Source organism: Myxocyprinus asiaticus, chromosome 27 (genome assembly GCF_019703515.2).
Source record: "Myxocyprinus asiaticus isolate MX2 ecotype Aquarium Trade chromosome 27, UBuf_Myxa_2, whole genome shotgun sequence".
In the NCBI taxonomy this organism is placed as follows: Eukaryota; Metazoa; Chordata; class Actinopteri; order Cypriniformes; family Catostomidae; genus Myxocyprinus; species Myxocyprinus asiaticus.
Genome location: NC_059370.1, coordinates 30,197,547 through 30,225,488, shown reverse-complemented (window position 1 = coordinate 30,225,488; position 27,942 = coordinate 30,197,547). Strand labels below are relative to the sequence as shown.

Here is a 27,942-nt window from a genome sequence, read left to right as displayed (position 1 = left end):
AATGGCGGACCGCAGCTCTCATCATCTCCACGATCTGCTAGCCAGAAGCTGAAGCTGACAGTCAAATTCATTAATGCAGGTGACCGTAGAGCACATTCAGCCGAGCAGCGGCTCTACCGGATCCAAGTACCATCATGACTTGATCGCGATTTTGATAAGTTTCCTCAGGACTTGGATCGAACACTTGAACAGAAGGGGTTGAGAGGAGCTCAGGACAATATGAGTCAAGTACGAGACAGGGAGGACAGCATGAAGTGAGCATTTCCCTTTCTTTCGACTTCATGTCAAAATAGTCAATGAAGTTTTAAAAAGAACATGCAATCTGTTGATTCTTTGAAATGTAAAGTTCAAGAAGAATTTTTTTGCATTGCCTTCTTATTCAATGATTTAGGTTCCTTGGCATTTGTTTAAAGAAAAAGTGTTGCTGACATGATGCACTATGCATGCACTTGAGGAATAAAGGGACAAAACTGTTATTTAGTGCTGTGTATAATAAATAAAACTAAGAATTCAGTCAAAACTGTAAGAGCTTCAATATTTAATTGAAAAGTTCTTGGTGCTACACACTTGGGTACCTCATTAATACAAGACTAATGTCATTCAGGGTAGGCTACAGCCTTTCCTTTGACACAAGCATATCTAATTGCCCTAACCCAACCAGCATTTAGTTACGACTGAAGTCTTTTCTCAGAGCTGCTCTTTGAAAACTGATGGAGACAAATTTGTGGTTTCCTTAATGTAGTTGAGGTGCATAATTAAAAATGTTGTCTCTATTTTTATTTAAAATAGTCAATGCCCTGGAAATGGAACACTGAATAAGCACTGTAGGATTGTTCACTCAAAAATGTATAACATTATTTCTTCAATGGAACACAAAAGGTGCTTTCCAATCCGCATGGTCCCTACACTGTGTCTACTGCTCCCTACTCACTGACAAGGTCATTTCTAAGCATATGGGGGCCCTAAGCAAAATTGTACTTGGAGGCCCACCATCCACCCCCTGGATCCAGGCCCACCCAAGAATGATACCACAATACAGTCTTCAACAAATTTGAATATATGAACTTAAAATAGGAATATATTTATTACAAAAAAGTAAATAAATTACTTGTAGGTGCCCTTTTAGCATACACTTTCCTGTCACGTCTAGCTACAATTCTCTCCTTGCAGTTACATTTTCCCTTTCTCACGTGCTACAAGGGGGCCACCTTTAACTGTCTAACTGAGCCATAACAGCTGCCAGAGTCTTACTCGCAGCTTTTAGTATATTTAAAAATTAAAAATAAAAATATAAAAACAACCTTGCTTTGCGGGAACCCCAGGTGGCCTGGGGGCCCTAAGCGGCTACTTATACCGCTTTTAGCTACAAACGGGCCTGCTCACTGAGCACGGGATATCTGACAATATTTGTTCATTTGGAATACCCTGCAATGTCATCAAACACAGACAGCACTTGAGTCGCGCAGATTACGGGGTAAGATGACACAATATATACAAATAAATGTAAAATAAATAACCTTACGTCCAAATATATACAATTATATAATACAGTACATCACCGTGTTTACTTATCAAATATGTATTGGTATCACTGACATGCACAGAACGGGGGCTACCCATTTGTTCACAAATCTAAAGGTGTCCTTCACAAATGTAAAGGTGCCCTTAAATGACAGTTGCAGTTTAATATAAAAAATAAATGTTATGTGGTTATTTTATAATATGACTGACTTCATAACTGTTATATGAGCAATTGTCATTATAATGGATGTAACGATCGCATCTCGTGCACTTTACACTCGCACACAACCGCATAGAAAGCACACCTGAGGTGAATTAAGCTTAATTAAAACTGCAGCATCTCAAACCCCTTTTGTTTATTTTATTTTAGCATTTATTTTAGCCAAACTACATCAGTACTCTGATGGTTTGCAATGACTGGTGGGTCAATTTCCCTCTCCACTTCCTGTGAAGTGATGCATCGATGTACTATTATTCCTTATGCTGTTTGGAGTGCCATTCCAACTGAACATGTACGCTCCCTTCGGATTGGAATCTCACTTAAGATGGCTGAATACCATGTGAAGTCCACTTCAGAAGACCCAATACGGTCGATTGGAATACACATAAAATGAAATGTTAGGCAGAATGATCATCTTTTTTGTCTTTATAATGACAGTGAATGGTGACTGAGGCTGCCATGCTGGCTAACAACTCCTTTTTGTGTTTTACGGAAGAAAGACATACAGGTTTGGAACAACATGAGGGTGATGACAGAATTTAAATTTTTGGGTCAACTGTCCCTTTAAGAAGAATTTAAGAGTAGATTTTCTGCAGTGTATGGTTACTGGTAACCAATTCATTTAAGTATTTGTTTTATTTTGAGGCTACCCAGCCCTTTAAAAGTGTGCTTTTTCCCCCCACATCATTTGTGAAAATTATAATGACACTTTTATGCACTAAATTCATATTAGTTCTCAGTATATCTCAATTTGGCTGAAATGCAATCAATTACTTCTACATTTTTTTTTGTAATTAATTTAATTGTACTTTATTTTTATTTATTTATTTTTTGATTTGAACAATTTAGCATCCCTTGTGACTATTTACAACAAGTTTCAAGTGGATGTCTAGTTTTACTAAAACTTCAGAACACTGAAAACTTTACTTAAGCACTAGTTCATCAAATGAATGCAATATTAGCCTTAATATACAGGACCTAAACATGCTGCCTGTAAAAATAAAATAAAATATTACAAACGAAGACCCAAAATTCACAACAATAACAAGTTAAACTACTTACAGTCCAAGTATTTATATCGTAATCTGACATTCTGTTCTGCTGAGTAAAAATTATTAAAACTGCTTGATGGAAAACTACAGATTTGATGTGTTAGGTTTGACGTTATATGAAGCTTCTTTTTGGAATGGTGTAATATTTGACAAGCTTGTACCTGAGTGAAAACACTGTCCTGTTTTGCTTGCTGCTAAAAGGCTGACAAGAGAGAGAATCCTTGTCAGTCAGCTGAGCATTCATGCTGCCATGCTGCTCATGTATGTTTCATTAGGCCCTGGTAGACAACCTGCTGAAATTATTTGCTGTTTGCACTTTGAGAGAAACATGAGCCGCTAGTGATGCTGGGCTTCAGTTCTGACCTCTGCCAAGCATTGAGGCCCTCACCCTGGACTAATTAGTTTTCCCCCTTTCTTTGTACTGCTTCTGGTGTCAGTTTATGTTCAAGTGTGCACAAACAGTTTCTTTCCTCTGCCCTCCCTACTTGTCTTCTTATTAGCTTTCTTTGTGGCATGGTTGATTTGTTTTTTATTGCCAATCAGTATTGCAGTGGTTGTCTTCTGCAAGTGTCTTGTTGCCTTCTTAATCTATACTATCAAAATGTTTTCTAAAAATTGTGCGTTATGTGTTCACAGCTAAATTCTTTTTTTTTTTAAGTAAAAGCTATTATTTGATCTACTGTAATATTTAATAATACTGTAATATCATGTAATATTATTTATTATAATGTTAAATAATATGGCTGACTACATTAGGTTACACAAACAAAAGTAATTTGACCTGTATGTATGTAACTTAGTTTGACCAGGGGGTGGAGTTCCTTGCTTATGCATTCCTTGGTGCATCCTGTGTGTCTCTACGATACTTACAATTTCATCATGATGGCGCCACGGATGGCTGCCTCGGTGTGGAGCACCTCAGTTCTTTTGTTGTTTTTGTTTGTTTGTCCTGTGTTTAGTAATCTTTTTCCAGTCAGTTTTAACAGAGACGAACTGCTGAACATTCGACAGCATGTACCAGACAATCTTTTCCCTTTTTTCAAATATTCAGACGTTTTGCTAGACATTTTAGTTGGAGGCGCAGCTCTGCTGTTCAAGAGACGCAGGCGAGGGAGACAAGCCGGTGCGCTGGTCAAACTCCGTTGGCGCGGGTTTCGAACAGCGCTGCCGAGTATTCACTTAGCGAATCTCCGCTCTCTTCCTAACAAAACGGACGAACTACATCTCCTCACCCGCACAAACAAGGACTTTTCAACCTCTGCTGCCTTGTGCTTCACAGAAACCTGGCTGAGTGAAGCCATTCCGGACAGCGCATTACATCTGCCGGGCTTCCAGCTGTTCAGAGCGGATTGCATCGCGGAGTTAACGGGGAAAACGAGAGACAGTGGAACATGCTTTTATATCAATGAAAGTTGGTGTACAGATGTAACAACGTTAAAGAGGATGTGCTGTCCTAATTTGGAAGAGCTCTTTATTAACTGTAAGCCTTTGTACTCGCCGTGGGAGTTTTCCTCGTTTATTCTGGTGAGTGTGTATATACCAAACGTGTGTTTGAACACAGCGCTGCAACAGCTGGCTGATCAAATCACAGACATGGAACAACAATACCCGGACTCAGTTATTATTATTCTTGGGGATTTTAACAAAGCAAATCTCACACGTGAACTGCCCAAATACAAACAGCACATCACATGCCCCACCAGAGACAGGAACATACTGGATCATTGTTACACAACAATAAAGGATGCACATCTCTCTGTCCCTAGAGCAGCTTTGGGACTCTCTGATCACTGTCTGGTTCATCTTCTTCCAACCTACAGGCAGAAATTAAAATCAACCAAGCCAGTGGTAAGGACTGTAAAGAGATGGACCAATGAAGCAGAGCGGGAACTACAAGCCTGCTTCGATTGCATGGATTGGAGTGTTTTTGAGGCTACAGCCACAGACCTGGATGAGCTCACAGATACTGTTACATCATATATCAGTTTCTGTGAGGATATGTGCATTCCTACTAGGACTTATTTAAAGTTCAACAATGACAAACTGTGGTTTACAGCAGAGCTCAGGCAGCTTCGTCAGGCCAAAGAGGATACTAACAGGGGTGGGGATAAAGTCTTGTACAATCAGGCCAGGAACACACTGAACAGGGAAATCAGAGTGGCTAAAAGAAGATACTCTGAGAAGCTGAAAAACAAGTTTTCAGCTAACGACCCTGCATCAGTGTGGAGTGGCACGAAACAACTCACAAATTACAGGACTCCTTCCCCCAGCCCTGTAGGGGACCAAAAACTGGCTGACAACCTGAATGTGTTCTACTGCAGATTTGAAAGCCCCAATCTCACACCCCACACCCACTCTGACCTTCACTTCACACAAACACCAACACCTCCTGCAACCCCCCTCCTCCCCCCTCCTGCTACTCAACCTGAACTTAAGATCTGTGAAGATGATGTGAGCCGCGTCTTTCAGAAACAAAAGACAAGGAAGGCTTCAGTCCCAGATGGCGTCTCACCAGCGTGTCTTCAATCCTGTGCTAACCAGCTGGCCCCCATCTTCACACAGATCTTCAATAGATCACTGGAGCAGTGTGAAGTCCCATGCTGCTTCAAATGCTCAATCATTATTCCTGTCCCAAAGAAACCAAAAATCACAGGACTTAATGACTGCAGACCTGTCACCCTGACGTCTGTGGTCATGAAATCATTTGAGAGACTGGTGTTGGCCCACCTGAAGAACATCACTGGACCCTTTCTAGATCCCCTTCAATTTGCTTAACGAGCAAACAGGTCTATGGATGATGACAGAATCACCATCATCCCAGCTATACTCCAGAATAAATTACACAAACTCTCTGTACCCATGTCTATCTGTCAGTGAATTACCAGCTTTCTGACGGACAGGCAGCAGCTTGTGAGACAGGGGAAACTCACTTCTAGCACCTGTACAATCAGCACTGGTGCCCCCCAGGGATGTGTGCTCTCCCCACTACTCTTCTCCCTCTACACCAATGACTGCATTGCCAAGGACCCCTCTGTCAAGCTCCTGAAGTTTGCAGACGACACCATTGTCATCGGCCTCATCCGAGATGACGATGAGTCTGCATACAGAAGGGAGGTTGAACAGCTGGCTGTCTGGTGCAGTCAAAACAACCTTGAGCTGAACACGCTCAAAACGGTGGAGATCATTGTGGACTTTAGGAGAAACACCCCAACACTGACCCCCCTCACCATTCTAAACAGCACTGTGGCAGCAGTGGAGCCATTCAGGTTCCTGGGCACTACCATCTCACAGGACCTGAAGTGGGAGACCCACATTGACTCCATTATGAAAAAGGCCCAGCAGAGGTTGTACTTCATTCGCCAGCTGAGGAAATTCAACCTGCCACAGGTGTTGCTGATACAGTTTTACTCAGCAGTCATTGAGTCTGTCCTCTGCACTTCAATAACTGTCTGGTTTGGTTCAGCTACGAAATCAGACATCAGAAGACCACAAAGGACAGTTCGGACTGCTGTGAGGATTATTGGTTGCCCCCTGCCCCCCCTTCAAGAACTATACACTTCCAGAGTGAGGAAAAAGGCTGGAAATATCACTCTGGACCCCACTCACCCTACCCACTGCCTTTTTGAACTGTTGCCTTCTGGCCGATGCTTCAGAGCTCTGAGAACCAGAACCGTCAGGCACAGGAACAGTTTTTTCCCTCAGGCTATCCATCTCATGAACAGTTAAATTGCCCCATTGAGCAATAACTATGTGCAATACACAGTTTATTATTTTTTATATTTATCCAACACATCCAACCTCTTCTGCCATTTCATTTCTCTAAAAAAAAAAAAAAAAAAAAAAACATTTGCACTGTACATAACAGATTGTATTAGATTTGCACTACCCATGTGTATGTGTGTATGTATGTATGTGTGTGTCTGTGCGTATGTATATATTTAGTTGTATTTTTTATTTTTTATTATTATCTATGTCTTGCTGCTGCTTTTGTATTGTTTTTGTATTGTTGTACACTGGAAGCTCCTGTCACCAAGAAAAATTCCTTGTATGTGTAAGCATACTTGGCAATAAAGGTGATTCTGATTCTGATAATTTTATGCTCACAAATAAGCATATACCACCATTACAAGCCACAGCCCAAAAGCTTTCCTTTCAAAGGGAGGAGCTTACCAAACTATCTTTGTCATCTTTCCACTTCCAAACTTTCTTTTATATTTTCAATCGTTTTCATATTTAGGTTACTGGATATTCTTAAAACTACTGAAACTTTATTCATGTCTTATTACTAGAATTATTATAGTCTTCTTATATAAGGGTTTTTAAAGAATGCCCCCCATATGGACATGGAGGGATTTTCCTGAATGAAAAAAAAAAAAAAAAAAAGTCTTGTGGAAAAAGACTCCTGGCATGGATGGTTAGGTGTGTACACCTGACAGTCATCCAGGGGAGGGTGGGGAATTATCTGGCACCTGTGCTGTGCCTCTGTAGCATGTCTAAACACTCTTTTGATGGAGCTAAAGATCCAAGGTGCCTCTGTTCATGGCCAAAGGAAAAGAGGGAGTTTCATGTAGACCTGTGAAGGTAAAACATAAAATTACAAATAGCTGGTGGCTGATCTGAGAATATATGCTGCTTTCTGCTTTTTGAGCTATTGGGCATAGAAATTCATTTAGGGATGAGGACACTGCTCAGAAATTCTCTCTGCCCTGGCTGTCATACCAGAATACCATAGACGGGAGCATTTTACCCATGCACAGTGCACTGTGCTTTGGGAGGGCCTCATCTTTTGCCACCCTGCCCCCTGTGCTTGCTTACTACCCAAACAGCTACAGGGCAGCGTACTGGGACACAGATGTTGGACTCATTGTGATTGGGTAAGTTATGTGTACAGTTATGGCATTTTAAAGCTCCCTTTTTATGTGAAGGCATAATTCATAATAAGTAATACTAATGATAAGAAACTGCAGGACAGTTATGCATTATTGGAGTTTTATTACATCAAGAATTAGAGTGAATAATGCTTCTCACAGTCATATAGTTGTCATTGTTGTGAATGATAATTTAATTAGATATTTTGTAATAGAAAAACATTGTTTTTATTAAGAAGTTGGTTGTGTTCTCACAACCAAGACCTGTTTTATTTACAGAGGTCTTGTGAATTACTAACTACTGATGAATTATACTGATGAATCTTAGGAGACCCAGAGAGAGACCTTAAAATTATATAAAAAAGGAAAACCAGCAGCACAAATCAAAGTTTAGTTTCAAATAAATTAACAATCTTTCTCTCTGTTACACTTTGGATGTTACAGGCAGTCTAGCTTCTTGTCGTCATAGTGATAAAAGTGACACTACAACATGCCTGTATATTGTACTTTGATCTTGTACTGTCTAAATTATTCATGACATAACTGTCAACTGTATTAAGGGCAGTTTGAGACGAAGAGTGAAAGCTTGGAGGCGAAAGCATCATGTGACATTTTTATACCTGCAGGTGTTGGCCTATATGCTTTTAAGATAGAAAAAAGGATTTAATGTATTTATCAGTCTGAGCAGTTTTTGTATACTAAGAGTCATGCTCATTGGTAACAAAAAGCACCAATGAATGGTAATTTGCTCTAAATAAATTAAATGCCTGTGTGCCGTTATATAGACTAATAATATGGTTTGTTAATATGGTTCAATATTATTGGCCACCAAATCAATAAAATAGCCTTCAGTCACTTTTCAACTCTTTTGCATCCCACTAATTTCTGTACTCAATGATTTGTTATTGCGTGTGTAATTATACCAGGCAGCTTATTGTGCAGCTTATTTAAGTTCATCTGTGCTCAGCTTGGACTCATGAAATATACGTGAGCATTGCAAAGTTTTTGAAAAACTGAAATTACGTGCTTCGTTACATGTTTGGCTGAAGTTTTCAAGTGAAATGTCCAGCCAAAACCGAGCAAAATGAGGTTGTAATCAGACAAGGCTTTTAAGGTGAATTTTAGATGGAGGTTTTAAAAAAATTTACCTCCCTAACCTAAAACTTTACCCTAAACCTAACCAATAGTGTCTGAAAAGATAAATGAGAGTTTAACAAAACAGACATCCTTACCCTTAACCAACACCGAACCCTAACCTATAGTGTTTTAAAATGCAAATTCGAAATAAAATTAAACACACATTCATTGAAGCAACCACACCTTTTTGTGTCACTTCTATGCCACTTTCACTTTTGGCTGGACTTGATCCTTAGTCCAATGCTCTAGCAGGTGAGCTACCGAGCAAGCGAAAGTTATGAATATATGTATATATGTAGGTGGGTCTGTACTACAAGTGCTCAGATGTTTTGTTTTTCCAATTATGCGTTAAAGTAAAAGTGTTTTGATATCATAATATAGTGGGGGGTGAGTAATAGAGTGAAAAATGTGTTTTTATAAAACCAAAATCAACAATTGTACTCGTGATTTGTGTGACAATGATTAAACCACACAGTTGTTGTAGCGCCTCTAGTGTTCATTTCACCAGGAAACTGCAGTGAAAAATAGAAAGCGGCACATACAAGTCAGTTTGCAAAATATAGATATATAGAGTAATAATTCTATAAGCAGGTTGTCTGTGTTACTTACTGATTGTATCACTCTCTAGCATGTGCTTTGTGCACTGGACAAATTGGCCTTTCTTTCCATTAATTGGATGGACAACTCCTTTTCATGCTCATTTCCTTGTATTTTGCATTAGAAAAAAGCTGCTCCAAGAACCTGACAAAAGCATTAGCTCAGCGCCTGCACCATTCACCAGAAGTGTCAACAGAGTTCCAACCAGTGACCTCAGGTAACACTTATTATTATTAACATTTCCATGTATTTAGACCATGTTTTAAGGTTTTAGCTAAAATTATGTACACTACATGGCCAAAGTGTTTGGATACCCCCTTCTAATTAACTGGGTTGGCTATTCCAGTAATTCCAGTAAAGACAAAACTTAATGCTACAGCATACAATGACATTTAAAAGAACTGACTGTGCTCAACTTTGTGGGAACAGATTTGGGAGGTGCCATTTCTGTTCAAACATGACAATTGTGTACTAAGACTGGTGAAAGAACATGACTGACCCAGACCTGAACCACCCTCAACAATTTGGGATGAAATAGAAACACAGACTGTGAGCCAGGCCCCATCGCTCAACATCAGTGCTTAAGTCCTTTGATGCTTTTGTGTTTGGGAGCAAATCCCCATAATCATGATCCAATATAGTGGAATGCCTTCCCAGAGGAAGTACTGTATTTGGATGTTCATAATTTTGATCATGTAGTGTAAGAATGCAAGGATCCCTGACCTTTAAAAGAAGAAAACATGTCCTCAGAGTAATGTGTAATTACTAATTTCTACATTGGTAGCATTTCGTCATGTGGTCAGTCATCTGCCGGTGGTGCTACCCCTGTGAGTCACCTCCCCTCCCGCTCTGGCAGCCCAGGCACTGACCCCAGTCCCTCCACAGAGCACAGCTCCATCTGCTCCTGGAGATATGATGTAATGTTCCTCTCTGCTCTCATCTATCTTTTGTAGCCTATTTATTAGTGTTGGGTAAAATTCAGAATTTAAGAATTGGCTCCCTTTCAATTCATTTAATACAATTTGTAACGCCCCACAGGATTTTGAATTGAAATTTGAATTAAAATGACAACAAGAGGTATTCACTGAATTGCATTTCAAAGAATTAAAGGTTTCCATCTTGTAAGGCCTGTGCTTTTGTTATCTGTTTTTTTTTTTTTTTTTTTGTAAGAGAGTACCGTCCTAGCTGAGTATCGATATGCACTGAGTGGTTTAGTTTTTGCTTTGGCATGTGTTCAGGAGTTTGAGCAGGCGAATACGCAGCATGTGCGTCAGCTCTTTAACTCTGTGGATGAGCTCCTGTATGAGGGGAGACTCAGCAGCTCAGAGTCCCTACAGGAAGAGTGTGAGGACTGGAACAGACACACCCCCCATCTCAGGTACACCTCCGTGGAGTTACAGTGGGGTCCACAAGTCTGAAAGCACAAGTGAAAATGCCTCTATTTTGAATTTTTTCTAATATAGTGAAAAGTTTAATTGAAAAATTAAATCAGAATTATAATCAAATTTAATTTAATTTAATTTAATTAAAGTTTAATCAGAATTTCTTAGTCCTGTACTTAGTAAGCCCTTTCATTTGCTGTAATGACAGCACGTACTCAAGCTGCCACGGACTCCACATGTTTAGCAAAACCTGATGATCCATATAATTCCACAGTGATTTGAGAATATTCCAAAAAGCATCTTGTGTGCTTAAATTTTGTACAAGGTTGTTAACATGGTCAGTGTCGCAAATGTGCTTATTTGATTAGTGACTTTGAATCATATATATTTCTCATTTATTTTACGTCACTTTCTGTTTAATTCCAGTTTTAAATTTGTTTTTGAATCCAAGATTTTCAGTGTGGTCTCAGACAATTGGACCCAACTGTATATTGCCGTCTCAGAACCTTTGAGCAAAGAGGGATTTGTAAGAGACATTTAACTGCTCTGTGGCTGATACTGTCAGTTTAACTTTGTTCAAGTTTCATCCCTGACCACAGAATTTTAGGAAATCAGTTAGAGCCTCCCAAACAGGAGGGTGTTCAGTACATCTGCAGGCGAGAATCCAGTACCAGAACCTCATTGTTCCCATCACCCCTCTGCCTGGACAAAAGAGAGGACCACAGCGTGTAAGCTCCTTAATGATTCTCTTAATCCAGTCAGGCAATTCTTCCCATCAGCTATCATTAAGAATAGCAATAAATAGATACATTTTCCCACATATTAGTTTTTTAATTGTTTAAAACTATGTTTTATAAATACTGTTAAAAAATAGGAAGCTCTGGTTGCCAAAAGTACGGTGACAAAATTTCAGGCATTACAGGATGCCATACTATATGTAACTGATATAATGTCAATATGTAAAGTTAAACAAACTATTTAGATCTGCATTGTAATTTAAACTGTACAGAAAACCAACATAATAATACAATACAAGGTCATAAAATATATAAAATAAAATATAAATAAAGCAATAAGTTAAATGATAAAGCTATTGAAAACAAATCATAAAATATCATCAAAATGGACCTGCAATTTTTTTATTTTATTAAATGTACAGGGGATATAGGTATTTAAATAAAATATATTCAAATTTCATTTTTTTACATTGTTTATCAGTTAAAATTATGTTATCAGTTTAAATTATTATTAAAATAAGGAAGTTATACTTGAGTGTTAATGTGTGGTTGAAAAGGCTGATTGTCCACTTTATTTTCCACTTGAGGCAGTGAGCTGTGATGGAGGTCTGGCTGGCTCCAGACCAGTGCAGATGATTTCAAAGGGCCTGTAAAACTTGTCAGGGAAAAATAAAAACCATTTGTTTCTAAGCAACCCCACTTGATTAGTTGATTACTTGCAGTCTATTTCACTCCTTTTGGTACAGTATGAAAGGCTTCAGTATCAAGCCAAGTTTTTATAAATTAATGAATTGGTGTTTAAAAAAAAAAAAAGTCAGATATATTTTAGTAAGAGATTTTTTTTAATTTGATTTGATTTATTTGACAAGCTTTACAAAATGTACAAGAATGATAAATACAAAACATCCCATACAATTTAAAAAACTGTCGAGGATAAACAAACACAATCAAGCCAAAGGCTTATTTCCATTGTGGTCTTCAATGTAATTAAAAAGATGGGGCATAGGTGCAGAAAAACTAACAATACAAACCATAGATAATTACTAAATATTAAAACCAAATTTCATCAAAAGTCAACATTTAATTACAAAAAAGCCATATTTTAACAGCTATTGTAAAACATCTCTAAGCCTTTATAAATTTTAGAGACTCTTTAATTTATTCCAAACAATTGTACTTGTATATAAAAAGGTGTTCTTCCCCATTAGACTTTTAAACCTACATGGATATATATTTGTGTTACTACCCCTTGTGGCATAATTATGCTGATCTTTAACCAAGTTGAAGTAGTTGACCAAATACCTTGGAACCAAATGATTTAACATTTTATGGATAAAACCCAATTTTATTAAAAACACTCTTTTTTTCAACTGGCAAATAAACGAGATCCTTAAAATGTTTAATATTCAGATGAGTATGGGGGTGTGTTTTTAGTATCACTCTAAGCAGTTTGTTTTGAGCTTTCAGTAATTTACCTTTTGTACGCTGAGAAGTGCTGCTATACCAAAATGAAGCAGCATAATCAAAATGAGGCTGTACCAACACACCAGCTAACAATTTTAAAGTCTGAACATCTAATAGCTCTGCCTTTCTGGCCAGGGATTTTATCCTATTACAGTTTTTTTTTTTTTAAGAGCATTTACTGCCATAATCTCCCCAGTTAATTTATTATCAATTTGACATCTTAAATAATTTACAACTGTTTTAGATACTATTAAGGCATCACCAACCTTTATAAAAAATTCAGCATTGTTCTTCAACTTGTCTCTAGAGCCAAATAAGATGGATTTAGTTTTACCCAGGTGTAAGGAAAGTTTGTTGTCCAAAAACCATGCTGACATCTTTTGTAACTCTATGCTCATTCTGTCCTCAAGGGCCCCCTTATTCAATTGTGAAACAATAACTGTTGCATCATCCGCATAAAGGAAAAGCTCCTCTGAACAGGCTGCTTTTAAATAATTTATACATAACAGAAAAAGTAATGGACTTATAACACTCCCCTGAGGAAATCTTCAAGTAATATGTAGTGAGCTAGAAAGTATGCCACTTATATCAACTCTTTGGCAACTATTTGAAAGATAAGACTGAATCCATTCAATAGCTTTATCATTAAAACTTATTGCTTTTAGTTTAAAAAGCAGAATGGCATGGTCTACAGTATCAAAAGCCTTCTGAAGATACATAACCATCCCACACAGTTTACCTTTGTCAACCTCCTTCCTAATCATATCAGTCAAATACAGCAGGCATGATTCAGTGGAGTGTAAACTTCTAAAACCAGACTGTAACTCATAAAAATATTATGGCTAATAATGTATTTTTCAATCTGTTCATAGATAATTCTTTCCATCACCTTTGACAGTACACATAAAATAGAAACTGGTCTATAATTAGTACTATCTAACTTATTACCTTTCTTAAAAATTGGAATAACTCTTGCACTCTTTAATTCCCCTGGAATTTTACCTTGCTCTATTGACAGGTTTATAAAGTGCGATACCATCGGTGTAATACATTTGGCACAGTCCCAAGAAATTTAGCAGGAATATTAACTATAATAATATGATATTAACCTGTTGCTTTATTACTTTTAAGTTCACTTAGATTTTTAAACACGTCGCTCTCGCTAACTTTATTTAACATGAAAGAGTCTTGCACAATGTCACACTGAGCACAGAATAACTGAACTTGTTTCTCATTATATATAACAGGTTGTGCAGGAAGCTGTTTAACTAGTTGATCAGCAATAGTAGTAAAATACTTATTAAAATATTTCGCTAGCTTCTTATAATTTTTTAAATGTCTTCGACAGCTTTTGTGGCTCCTGCTTATTCTCCACTCTTTTGTCTTTGAAAAAAATCTTTTTAGCTTCATTTATCATATTTCTAACCTAATTTCTCCTACATTTATACTGTAAAAAACTAGACTCATCCATATCCTTTTTAAACTTTTTAAAACTATAATGTCTTGCCTTAATTAACTTCAGTATATCATCCGTAATCCAAGGCTCTGTTCTTTGTTTAATTCATATTTTTTTAAAAGGTGCCACTTTATCTAAAACTTGACCAAAACAAATCTTAATCTTTAAAACAATCTCATGCTTTGTCAACATCTTCATACCTCATCACACAAGACCAGTCAGCCTTACTCAAGGCATCATTAAATAATTCAGGACTGTAATTTTTAAGCGATCTCATTGTTATGGTAATATGCCACTTAAATCTATTTCTCTGCACCTTTTTAGTTAAATATATTAAACAATGATCGCTAATACTACACTCCAAAACCCCACTATTACATATCCTAGCATTATCTGATTCAAAAAGTACACCAATAATCGTTATTGGAGTGTTTCTGGTTTGCAGAGTCTTTTTTCAAATATGTCCATATTCAGATCACCAAGGATAATGACCTCAGCTCCAGTAAGATGTGTGCAGTCATTTAAGGTCTCTTCTAGCAGTTCATAGAAATTGATTTGATTCGGTGGACGATACAATGCCCCAACTAAAATAGGCTTACTTTTGGGTATGAGCATGTCCAACCATACTGCTTCGATAGATGTATTTTCCAAGTCTTTCATATCATTAAACACCAAATCTGATTTAATATATATACACATACGCCACCTCCTTTATGATTTCAGTCTCTCCTTAACAGATTGTAGTTATCCATTTCTATATCTTAATCATAAATAGAGTCATCCAACCATGTTTCATTGCAACACACAATTGCAAACTTATTCTCTATAGATACTGCTTAACTAAAAAAGTTAAACTGATGCTCTTTAAAAATATCTATATTATATATCATGTTTTATGGTGTTGTTTTAACTGCTGGAATTACTCCTAAACTTTTAAAGTCAGTCTTGTCTTACAAACAAATGTTTGGGCTGTTTTATCTCTTGATTAATGGAGTCACTCTATTTATTGGTTTCTGGGCTTGCTCTTACTTTTTGCTTGACTGCACTTATCTATTGTTTTGAAATATGCACTGAAGCTTATCATACATTATCCATTTGATATAATACATAAAACCAACCCTCAAGGATGTAACCTCTCACCTGATTAAAAAATATGTTATTTGGAGCAATGGGAATGCTGAACATACCCACAGGTGATGCATTTATCAGTCTGGCCTATCAATGGCAGGAATTTGCGTTCTTCCTCATCTCTCCAACTCTCTCTACTTGCAGGCTGTTTGTAGAAGGCCACAGTCTGGCCCAGGGCCTTTGGTCTGAGCCGTCTGTCCTCAGCTCCTGCTCTCCACTGCCTGAGCATTCACTCTGCCTCACTGAGGAAGAGGAGGTGTATGAGACAGAGGGCAATATAGAGGAGTTTCTGGCGTACGATGGTAAAGAAATGTAGGTCACAGTATGTCTTTTGCATAATCTACATAACCTTCCATTGGTAATGCAAAAAGATTGGTATGCTTACAGTAAAATACCATATTCATATTTATCTATTTATATAATCTGTTTACAATGCAACAGAATTTACCTTTGTTTTCATGTGCAAAACACTGATGTGCACTAATTTGATAATTTGGTCATTTCCTTGCATTCCTCCCTTTATCTTGCTATTTGCAGTCAATAATTCACTGCACAAAACACTCTGTGTTCTGTGCAAACCATGTTAATCATTGTTGCAAGATAACACATATTTAATATATTCTGGATTGTATTTTCTATTATGCCCTATGTGAACCTGTTGATGTTGGCATCTGCCTAACTTCTAGCAGGTGACAGATTCATTTATGCAAGAAAACTGTAGCATTTGATTTGAAGCACAGCCTTTGATGCCAAAAACAAACGATAGGGGAAGTATTTTGACCTCTCTTTTAAAAGTTGATAAGCCTATTTATTTGACTAGCCTACGTTCAGTTCTGGGCGGATTACTTGTGAATTGTAATCAGGTACTGAATACAAATTACATGACAAAAATGCAATCAGTAATGTAATATAGTAGATTACATTTTGGAGAATATAATCTGAATACTTTTGGATTGCTTTTGGATTACTTTCAACCTAATTCTATTTTATTTAATGTCACATGCATTTGCGTTGGATAATAATTTTAACATAAAAGTACAAAGAGGAAGAAAATGTATTCCATTCTTTATTACTAACCAAAAGAGCCTCATAACAAGAGCTCCTTATGACATTTTTAAAAAGTGCATTAAAAATTACATGAATGAAATAAACAGCAATGACAGTGCATTGCCTATGTTTATAATTGAAAACAATGAGACATCAAGTTCATTTTAAGTGCATAAAACAATAGCAACATTACGAACATTAATGACCATAAAAACCAACTAATTGCTTTGCTAGGTCAAAGCTTTCATCTAAAAACACTGAAACACTTTTAACCCTTACTGCTTACTGATGGTCAATCACCTTTCCACTGCCTCTGCAGCAACAGTAGAGTGATGGGCTTTGTTTCATATTGCTGCACATTTTGCAGTTTAACTATTGTGTACCCTGCAGGCAGGACCCTTAAAGATGGCATCCACTAGATCATTTAAAGCAATTATTTTCAATGTGTGAGCTGCACACCATTGGTGTAATTCCATTCTTTAAAATGAAATTATCTCTATCCACTCCATCTTCACCTGACTGGCTAGTAGCGAGTATCAGTTCTGAGTGCAATTCATGAAACCCTCCCCCTTTCTTCCGAAAACAGTCAAAGACTTACAGAACGTATATCAGAGGTGTGCTGATTTAGAATGAAAAATGTAAAAGATTGAAAAAAGAGAATGATTAGGATGATCAATACATTTTTAACAATTTACTGCTGTTGCCTTGTTAATATGTAATCATGTAATCTATAAAAAGTAACTGAATATGATTACGAGTATTTTAAAATGTAAAGTACTTTATTTTTGTAATCTGATTACATAATACAGATTACATGTTATCCGTTACTACCCAGCACTGCCTACATTTAAAAACACAATTATACTAATTACTTTGCTTTTAAGGTATTTTTTAAACACTTTTCACAGAATAAATTATTATTGTTTTTTTTTTTTTTTTTTTTTTTTTGCTCAACAAATTCAAAATGATGTCAGTAGTTTGATAGTTAACTGTTGCATGCAAGTCATAAACTCAACGTAACATGTTTCTCCCTTACAATCACTCATTATGGAACGTACCTAGTTCAGCTGTCACAGAAACGCAAACAGACGTACATATGAACAAATTCATATTTAAAATTCTACATAAATTATGTTGTATAATAATAAAACTGTGTAGCCCAAGTAATGTACTTAAAGAAATATTCTGGGTTCAATACAAGTTAAGCTCAATCTATAGCATTTGTGGCACAATGTTGATTACCACAAAAATGTATTTTAACTCGTTCCTCCTTTCCTTTAAAAAAATCAGTAATCTGTGTTACAGTGAGGCACTTACTATCGAAGTGAATGGGGCCAATCCGTAAATATTAAAATGCTAACTATTTCAAAGAATAGCCACAAAACAAACAATATGCATGTAAACATGATTTTAGTGTGATAAAATTGCTCACTAACCTTTTCTATGTAAAGTTATGTATCCAATTTTAAAACTTTGTTGCCATGATGATGTACTGTAATGTCAACAAACCCTAAAACCCTAATACGACAGATTACGTTTTAAACAACTTAACAGCTCAAATATGCTGTCGATTGAGCTTAACTTGTATTAAACACGGAATATTAATTTAAAAGAAATTAAATTAAGTCTGATTACTGGAATTTAAAATGTAATGTGCCACACTACTTTTTGACTAAAAAAGTAATTAGATAACAGTAAGAAATTACTTTGTAATCAAATTACACCCAACACTGGCTAGGTATCCCACCAGTTAAGAACCACTGCTCCATAAATCCTCTTTTATATATATATATATACAGCCTGTCTGAAGGAAAATATGGGTATATTGTAACTTTTGCATTATTCCATTGATTATAGGGAGGATGAGGAAGTGGGTCAGAGGAAGTCCTCAACCGTGATCCCCAGGTGTGGAGTTCCGCCGGTGTCCCCCCAAGCATGCATTCGTGATGCAGTTGCAGATGAGCTGTTTGATGACGTATGGAGGGTATTAGTGGGTCTTCTGGAGGAGCTCTTACACAAGTACTGGAAAAAACAATTCCCGGGTGTGTGTGCATTACTTATACCAATAAAACCATTTGTATTTATGCAACACGGCACATGTGATTAATAAATCTTTGGTGAGTGAAGAGCATATTTGCATGCTTAAAGGCCCCATGAAATGAGCTGAGTGGCTTATAGTTTGTGTCTTTTAGCTTTTATCTATATGCTAGTGTACTTCTAAAAGTTGGGGAAAGAAAAAAACTTTAATCATATATGCAAATTTAAATTTGGAGCCTTTCTCTTCTTGGAAAACAGGCCAAAGATGATTGATGATTATTGATGAAAATTATTATTCATCTTACAATGAGGGGATGGAACCAAATCCAGTTAAATGCTCTCTACAGTGAGATTTGTACTCCCATTAATACCACTTGACACCAACTAGAAATTGCATTTGTAGTAAAAAAAATAAAATAAAATAATTTAATTTGTTTTTCAATGTAAACATGCACTATATGGACGTCTTTGACCATTACAGTGGGTTTTGCTGTTTTTTTCAGTGCCTTGTGTAGGCCTGCGGGGTTTTTAACTGCTGTGTCAAGTTAAAAAGAACTTCTGTTATAAGACATTCTGTTATATTTGTTGCACTGCGTCTAGCTTTTTTAGCGCAAGAACGTCTGAACAGCCCTTTATTAAGTTCCTGCTGTGTTTATGGCATTTTGGAGTAATCAGATTCAGTTCTGAGTTGGGAATTTGCCAGTTTTGAAGAGTACTGTTGGAGAATTCCCTCGATCTCTAAAGCTCTTTTGGCATCAGATGGAAAGACGCACAGGAGAACTTTGGAGAGCTCCAGTCAAGAGCCTTCCTCTCAGGTCCCTGTTAAAGGACATCACATTCTGTTGTCCAGGGGTTCCAGTAGTAGGACCACTTTCCTGTCAACCTGCATCAATAATGTACAGGTGACCACCTAAAACATTTGATAAACTTTGTCACAAACATAAGGACGTGTCTGTTACTTTGTTTTCATGTTATGACTTTGCCATTTCATTTATTTTTTCAGGACTCAAGTGCCTTCAAGATCAACTTAAATGGTGTTATGACAATACAAGCAAAGCCACTGCAAAAGAGATATCAGGGATTTGGCGAGAAAGCCCTGTGAGTCTGCTGGACTTTGGAAACTTCTGACCCTTCAAAAACCAATTAAACTACATTTTTGTACTACTCTAAAAGATGTTGCTACCAAATAACAACCACTGACATGAACAGTGTGTAATACATGCATAGTTGTTGGCCACTTACATTATTTGCTTTTTCTCAGGACAGTAGGGTCTATTTACAGAGGAAAAGATTTAAGAGGTGTTTTGATTATGGATAAATCAGCATGCAAACAAATAACCTTGATCTGTCTTGGCTCCTCTTAAGATTTGACCCAGATGATGGAGCAAGCATGTTAATGTGTGTGAAGACCCAGGCTCTGAGAGGGTCTTGTGTCCTCACACAAAAACCTGCAGCTCAGCGCAGACTCCCCATTCTCAGCGGCAGAGTTCGGATGTACCACAACCTCACAGGAAATGGAAGCCAACTCCTACGAGGAACAAGACTGTGAGACAACACGCTGCACACAAGATATGCGTACTGTAGCTTACACTTAAAAAAATTTTTGGCTGCTTGTTCAGTTTCTTTAATTAAAATGAGCTAATGAAACACAATTCTTGAATACATGTGCTTTGGGACTACATAGTGTTCGTTGGCCATAAACAAATGTATAGAAATCTAGACCAACACAAATACATTGGAAATTGGCACTATTTTTGTAATCTAACATTCTCCATCCATGTACACTGTAAAAGTTGTGAACTCCAATTGCTCCAAATACATTAAGGAGCTATTTCTACCTGATCTAACCCTTAAAATGAGTCTTGTTGGTGTAGCCTAATGTAAGTTGATTCAGTGATATTAAATAGTATATATTTTGACTTTTTACCACATAAAGAACTTTTTTTTTTTATTGAAATTATTTTAATTTAGCACTCTACTAAAATGATATATATATATATATATTTACAGTATATACAGTTGTGCTCAACAATTTGCATACCCTTGGAGAATTGGTAATATATGTACCATTTTTTAAGAAAACATGAGTGAGCAGGCAAAACACATTTATTTTATTTCTTATGGGATTCATATTCAACTGTAGGTTATAACGGAATGCCAAAATCATAAAACAAAACATGGCAACAAAGAAAAAAATGAAATGACCCCTGTTCAAAAGTCTGCATACCCTTAGTTCTTAATACTGTGTATTGCCCCCTTTAGCATCAATGACAGCATGCAGTCTTTTGTAATAGTTGTCTATGAGGCCCCAGATTCTTGCAGGTGGTATAGCTGCCCATTCGTCTTGGCAAAATGCCTCCAGGTCATGCAAAGTCTTTGGTCGTCTTGCATGAACCGCACGTTTGAAATCTCCCCATAGTGGCTCGATGATATTAAGGTCAGGAGACTGTGATGGCCACTCCAGAACCTTCACCTTTTTCTGCTGTAACCACTGCAGGGTCAACTTGGCCTTGTGCTTAGGGTCATTGTCGTGCTGGAAAGTCCAAGAATGTCCCATGCGCAGCTTTCATGCAGAAGAATGCAAATTGTCTGCCAGTATTTTCTGATAACATGCTGCATTCATCTTGCCATCAATTTTCACAAGATTCCCCGTGCCTTTAGAGCTCACACACCCCCAAAACATCAATGAGCCACCACCATGCTTCACAGTGGGGATGGTATTCTTTTCATTATAGGCCTTGTTGACCTCTCTCCAAACATAGCGCCATAGGTTACCTGTGGGTTTTTCTTTGTATCCCAAACAATTCTTCTGGCAGTTGTGGCTGAAATCTTTCTTGGTCTACCTGACCTTGGCTTGGTATCAAGAGATCCCCGAATTTTCCACTTCTTAATAAGTGATTGAACAGTACTGACTGGCATTTTCAAGGCTTTGGATATCTTTTTATATCCTTTTGCATCTTTATAAAGTTCCATTACCTTGTTACACAGGTCTTTTGAGAGTTCTTTGACAAGTTTGAATCCCATCCATTCCATCATATTTTCACTGCAAGTAGGCATAACCACCTGAATTTGAGTTTGTTCAACAAGACTAGAACAAACCCGTTCAATGGACTTATTCATGAAACATGAGCAGAACAATTGTGTCTGTAAGTTGTTATTAAATCTGTTCTTACGTAAATTGACCCAGTTTCATGCAAAATGTATTAAATGTTTTTTTTTATTATTTTTTTTTTTTTATTATTATTTATTTATTTATTAAGTGTAATGTAACTAAATGTACTTCTACTAAGATACTAATATATTTCAGCAAAGATGACATCGTAATAGATGCTTCAGGCTCAGTCATGCATTTTTTGACTGCAAATAAGAGCACTGCTTTGTATGCTCTCAGGTTTTACATAAAGAATGTGATACAAGAGTTTCTATTGCGGCAACTTTTTTATGCATGATGCTACATTTTCAGAATATGTGGCTACAGATTATTCAATGCAAGGTCTTCTGGGGTTCCGGTAATAACAGACAAAGGCCTTCTTTTGTAACGCAGACTCCTTTTAAAAAATGCTTGTTAAATTGGTCCTAGAGGCTGCATTGAACCTTATTAACTGTAACAACCTTGTCTTCACATGGAAAAATCACAGAAGTAGCCCCGAGCTCCTGCTGGGGTATGAGTAAACATGTGCACTGCTAATTAGAGTGAATTTATGTGTTCTTGGGTCTGTTTGTTGCAGATCCACTGTGAATGAGAGCCTGTCCTCTCCACCTGTGAGTGCAATTCAGAACCACAGGCTTCCTCATATTCACACCAAATCTCCAGAGCAGGAGTTTTGCGCACCTGTTTCCAGGCTTGTGCAGGTAACAACCCACACCAGTGTCACTGTTCAGCAGACCATTGATCTGTCTTATCTCTCTGGATTTATCTTTTGAATGCCGCCGGTTCATACATTTGATAGAGAATTAAAAATCTTCTGGTTTAAACATTTGCCACTGCCTTATACCAACTAAGAGTGATATAATCTAGGTTAGCCTTATCCTTCTTGCCCTAGCTTGGTAAAGGTTGAAAGCCCTTGCCATAGACCAATCAACAGCCTATCTTTAAATCCACTGGGACAAAGGGGTTTCAGCATCCCTTGACACACAAACAGCTAGCTGTGCAGACTTTGAACTCCGTAAACATAGCAGCTGTATTTTTTATTTTTCTAAATTAGTGAAAGGGTCTATTGTCTGCATAGTCTGGTCAACATGACATTGGAAATAGTTAACATGGTTGCCCTTTGCTATGTTATATAGTGGAAATGTCAAATACCTTAAACTAATATGGTTTTACCACCTTTTTTAAAGAATTCAGTCTGCACTTATTTCATATGGTTTCAGGGTCACTATGATCTTTCTCTGTGTGTCCTAGCTCAGAGGGAGGACCCTGAGAGGTGGAGCTACCAGTGCCATGCACCCAGGAATCAACCTACCACCGTTAAGAGATCCCATGCTGACGCTGGAATCTCTATCTCGGCCCAATACTACTCACACATACAGAGTAATAGTCCCTTAAAATTAACATTTATACAGTAAAGCATGTCCTTTAACTGCATATGGGTAGTTGACATGCACATGGACTTTTTTAATCAACATAGTTAAAATGTATTAGGAAAAGTGTGTATCTTAGGTCAGTGATTCCAAACCAGGTATATGTGTATCCCAGGGTGTATGTAAGCAGGTTCCAGGGGGTATGCAAAAAATTGCATTTTCTTTGTTTAAACTAAAAAATAAATAAATGATAATTTAAAATAAATATGATAGGGATTAGGGCTGGATAAAAATATACATTTTCTGTCTCAACAGGGGTGCATTAAGGTACACGGGAGTTGGGGGCCCCTGGGCTCCAGCCCATGTAAGCCTGTGCATTAATGCACCCCTGAATCTCAATGTCGATTCTTAAAATCCCCAAATCAATCTCTGACTTCATGCGAAGTTAAGCACCAAGATCCTTTCACTGCGTGATGAGATTTAAAGTTTGGTTTGACCGTTTAAATCCGTCCAAAGATCAGATCCATGCAATCCATTTGTCATTGATAATGTCTCTTTTAATACCTGTTGTATTCTTTACAGTAAAGCCCTGTACACACATGCAGTGACTTTATCGCTTGATGTCGTTAGTAGTCTGTAGTGTGAAGTTGCTCATGGGCGTTCCTACTGCTGTTCCTACTGCTGTAGTTGGTAAAACTAACATATCATTTGTTTAAAAATTATATGTTCATTATAAGGAATTTGTTTTCTTGTTGCTAAAACTTTACATTCTGCTGGAGAGTGTTGTTATATAAACTACAGCAGTGCTCTATGCATTTCATCTTCAACCAAATTAACGATCTATCAATGTACTAAATCTACAAATCAAACTCACTCAGACTGCCAACAATTACTAAAATGTCATTCTAATTTGACAAATAATCAGTTTTCTTGTCCCTCAAAATTAACATTCTGCAGGGGAGAGTGCTTTAATATGTACTGTATCATATCATTAACAAGATGATTGAGCTATTAATGTACAAATCAAACTCACTCAGACTGCCGACATTTTCCTTTTCACGTATAATGTTTTATTATATCATGTATGGCTACAGACAATCGCTTGTAGAAACTTTGCTTGTAGAAACTGCACTCGACATGAGCTCCACTGACACCCTCTTCACTCCTATTGGTTGTTGCTCCCGAAAGTCGCTCCTCTTTTGTATAAAGTTAAACTTTTCTCAACTTTGAAGTGTCGCTCGCCACACCCACATCTAGTCGCCAGAGGTTGCAGTCGCTCGTATCGCTGGAAGTCATCAGCTCTCATTGAATATGAATGAGATCGTGTCGCTTTTTTGCTGGAAGTCGCTGCATGTGTGTACAGGGCTAAGTTTTTGATCAAAAACATAAAAATAGAAACATTTAATTCTAATAAAGATACCGTGTAGCTATAAAGTGGTATAAGCATGCACAGGTACAGACTGAGCACAGTATCTGGACAGCATTGAGTTTAAATTTAAGCAACATATTTGTGCAAAAACTTCTTATAAACAGAAAAGCAAATTCACTTAAATTCTATGCCATAAGTGTTATGCTAAATACTAACATCCAACATTCAACGTTTTAGTGATGCATTGCAAATGAGTCAACACTCGAAAAATTTCGTCATCCAGATGAAAATTCATACACTGAACAGAAGTCTCGCCGACATATGTGCTATCAATGGGTAGTCGTGGTATCAGATACCAGGCAGTTATTGCTAAATGAGTTTTCAGTGTTATAAAACCACATACCAAAACTGTGTTTCTGTACAACTCTGTGGAAAAGTGATACCACATCCTACCAGGAAATGATATAGATACTTTCCTGGCTCAGAAACTGCTGTGGTAACACTGCTTGAGAGCTCTAAACATGCTGGAGTCTATTGTTAGGTGTAATTCATGCCATATTTTTGTTCTACAGTCAGACACGCCCATGAAAAGGTCCTTCACGCCTTTGGATTTTGCCTGTAACATGAGGACAGGTCGAACACCTGGGAAAGGTGGGTCACTTCTACAAAACACATGCCTGATTTTGCCAATGGCAGGAGAAACAACACAAGCATACCATGGTTTTAAAATTTTGCTTCTGAATGGCGGTATGTACAGTTGCCGGAGGTGATAATCTGACGTGGTGCGAGCTGCGATGCGATCGTATGTGTTCTATAACTGCTATCAGGTTCTTGAATAAAGTTTAATGTGCGAGGAAGGGCAGCCAGTGGAGTTTCTGGTGCCCCGCCTAGGGCAAGATGGTGCCCCCTAGGGAGTTGGTGCCTTACACAGACTGCATAATATGTGTATAGGGAGCGGCGGTACTAATTCAGCATATTCTGAATAGATAATTATGTGCACGTTCCTCTGGAAATACTTGTTAAGCTAACTCTTGCCATTTATTATGATATATTTTAGAATTTTTCACATTATTTCAGTCTGGACCACTTCCGTCAATGAATACTAACTTGAATATTTAATGAATACTTTATTGATTGAATACAATTTAAACATCTGTTAGTGTTGTCAGTATGGCTCCGTTCTGGGCAAAGTCCCTGCCCATCCATGCAGCCATGCATGGATAGATCAGGAAGGCAGCGTATAAAGCTCTTTCAGCTAATGAGACTTTCGCAATATTTCTGACCATTTCCAAATTTAATGCGTGTAAAAAAATAAAATTGTTTCGTCACTCCAAAAATGTGTTCCATCAATAGCTTAACTTTTCACAATTGTCTGTACCGCAAAGCACCTGAATTCGTTTTTGTTTGGAAAGGCACAGATATAAATAAATGGTCCGTTACAGTGTAGTGATGTCCAATTCGTGACTTATTCTTTTGATCAATTCATTTCAATGACTCGATATAAACAATTTGCAAAGTGTCTCACCCAACTGTGAAGGATGATTTTGTTTAGGAGTAAAACTGTGAGGAGGATATTAATAACAATATTGGAAATAGTTAATATTATTAATCATTACCATTCTTATTAATACTGGGATCACAGCTATGTTCTTAAAAGTCTTATCCTGTTGGAAAAATAAACAACATTGATTCATTCTATATATCCAAATAGTGAAAACATAGTTATAAACAGCAAATTTACTGCAAAAATGAAGCTTAAAATGTTGCGTGGGGACTAGATTGTGCATAGTTTATTTTTTGTATTTTTTTTAAGGCTTTATCCTGAATATATCCTGGTAATTCAGTTAATACATTTACATGATATATTCACTGACAAAATTTCCACAAGATTAATATCTGTATATTCTTGTGAATGTTAATGCATTCACTAAGATGTCTGGTTGCCTTGTACTGGAGGTGAGAGCATACCGATGGGGGTTTTCAGTATGGGTATCACCTCTTCTACAGCTAGTGGGTTCTTGGAGTGTGCCACACCTAGCAGGAGGCGTATACCAATCTCCACCTGTGCTGATAGGGACAGAGGGAACATGCCCCTGCTCAACTCTCTAGGTAAATGTGCTAATCGCTTATGTTTATGCTCAAAAAAATGCATGTGGATCCTTATATTCACATAGTTTAAATGTACTTTTGCACACCTTTTAATTAAGGCCCCTTTGTCACTGCTTATTGTTTTAATTTGTTGAACATACATATCAAGACTATGCAGAGCAGACTGCAAAGTTAATAGCTTTTCAGGCTGGAATTCTATTTCAAATATAGATTGCATCAATGTTGTTTATTGAAAACAATAAGCAGTGACAAAGGGGCCTTAATTAAAAGGAAAATGTGTGACTTATTCATAAAATATGGACATTGTGTGGACTTTGGGACACTGGGGATTAATTAACTCTTTTAGTGCAGTGTGCTAGGAAAGAGATAAACAAAATTAAAACATTTCCATGAAGTTCAAAACACATCAATTCAATCTGCTTTCAGGTGGCCAGAGTCATCGAAAAGAGTTGAGCCGGTTTCCAGTGCATGCGAGGAAGAAATTTCAGCCAGTCATGCCATAGCAGAGCAGTTAATTTTGTAATTGAACAAAACAGCAACTATTGAACACTGCAAACACTGCTGCTTAATTGAGCAGACATTATTGTGGTTTCTGGCTGTATTAGCATGGTTTCCTACCGTACTGTATTTTGAGTAACAAACTGTCATGCAAAGTGCCTTACATTTATAGAGAGTTTTTACCAATTACCTCAACATCTGGAGCAAACAATGAATTGATCCAGCAGGATGTATCCCTGTTGTTTTCATTTTAAAATGTATTGTCAGTTTTGAATGCCAAATATGTTTTCTTAAAAAAATACATACATCATGTCATGCCACAAATATGTATTTATATTAATTTAAGTTTTTACTGCTTTTAGAAAAATGAGGCCATCAGAACGATAAAAAACTCCATTCATGATGTATTTAATTCTTTCAGGCATTGATATATTTGTTTTGACCTACCAAACTGAAAATCCCAATTGATTCAAAGAAACTTTCACCTCCTTGGCAGATTAATTTGTAATACAATTATTATATAATTTGGCAAAGGTTCAGTATAAAGAAACACTGATAGAGAATTTTATAGTTAGTTGTTCCCTGGCAATTATATCCCTGCAATAATATCTAAAATATTTCAGAATATTTCTTTTCCTCTCTATGCTCATGTTGTCATTCTATCATTATGTAAAATTCTACACGATTTTACTTTTTTGATGAAGCACAAGACGACTGCAATAAAAACGAATGTGTTGGCCATTTAGGGTAAAAGGTAATCCCCCAGTTGCTGGTCTTTTTTTATCTTAACAAAAGACTT

At 37.1% G+C, this 27,942-nt stretch overlaps 1 protein-coding gene across 1 annotated transcript; it reads left to right on the top strand.

Moving 5' to 3' along the window:
- The first annotated feature begins 73 nt into the window (after positions 1 to 73).
- Positions 74 to 27,884, top strand: LOC127417938 (protein FAM149A-like). Its single transcript, XM_051658215.1, is given in 16 exon segments — positions 74 to 137; positions 140 to 254; positions 9,520 to 9,612; positions 10,180 to 10,312; positions 10,634 to 10,773; positions 11,377 to 11,505; positions 15,707 to 15,874; positions 18,467 to 18,651; positions 19,406 to 19,548; positions 19,650 to 19,744; positions 20,012 to 20,191; positions 22,375 to 22,498; positions 23,049 to 23,177; positions 25,109 to 25,187; positions 26,544 to 26,645; positions 27,072 to 27,884. Coding segments are annotated over 16 exon segments (1,956 nt in total). The 3' UTR covers positions 27,149 to 27,884.
- The last annotated feature ends 58 nt before the right edge of the window (positions 27,885 to 27,942 follow it).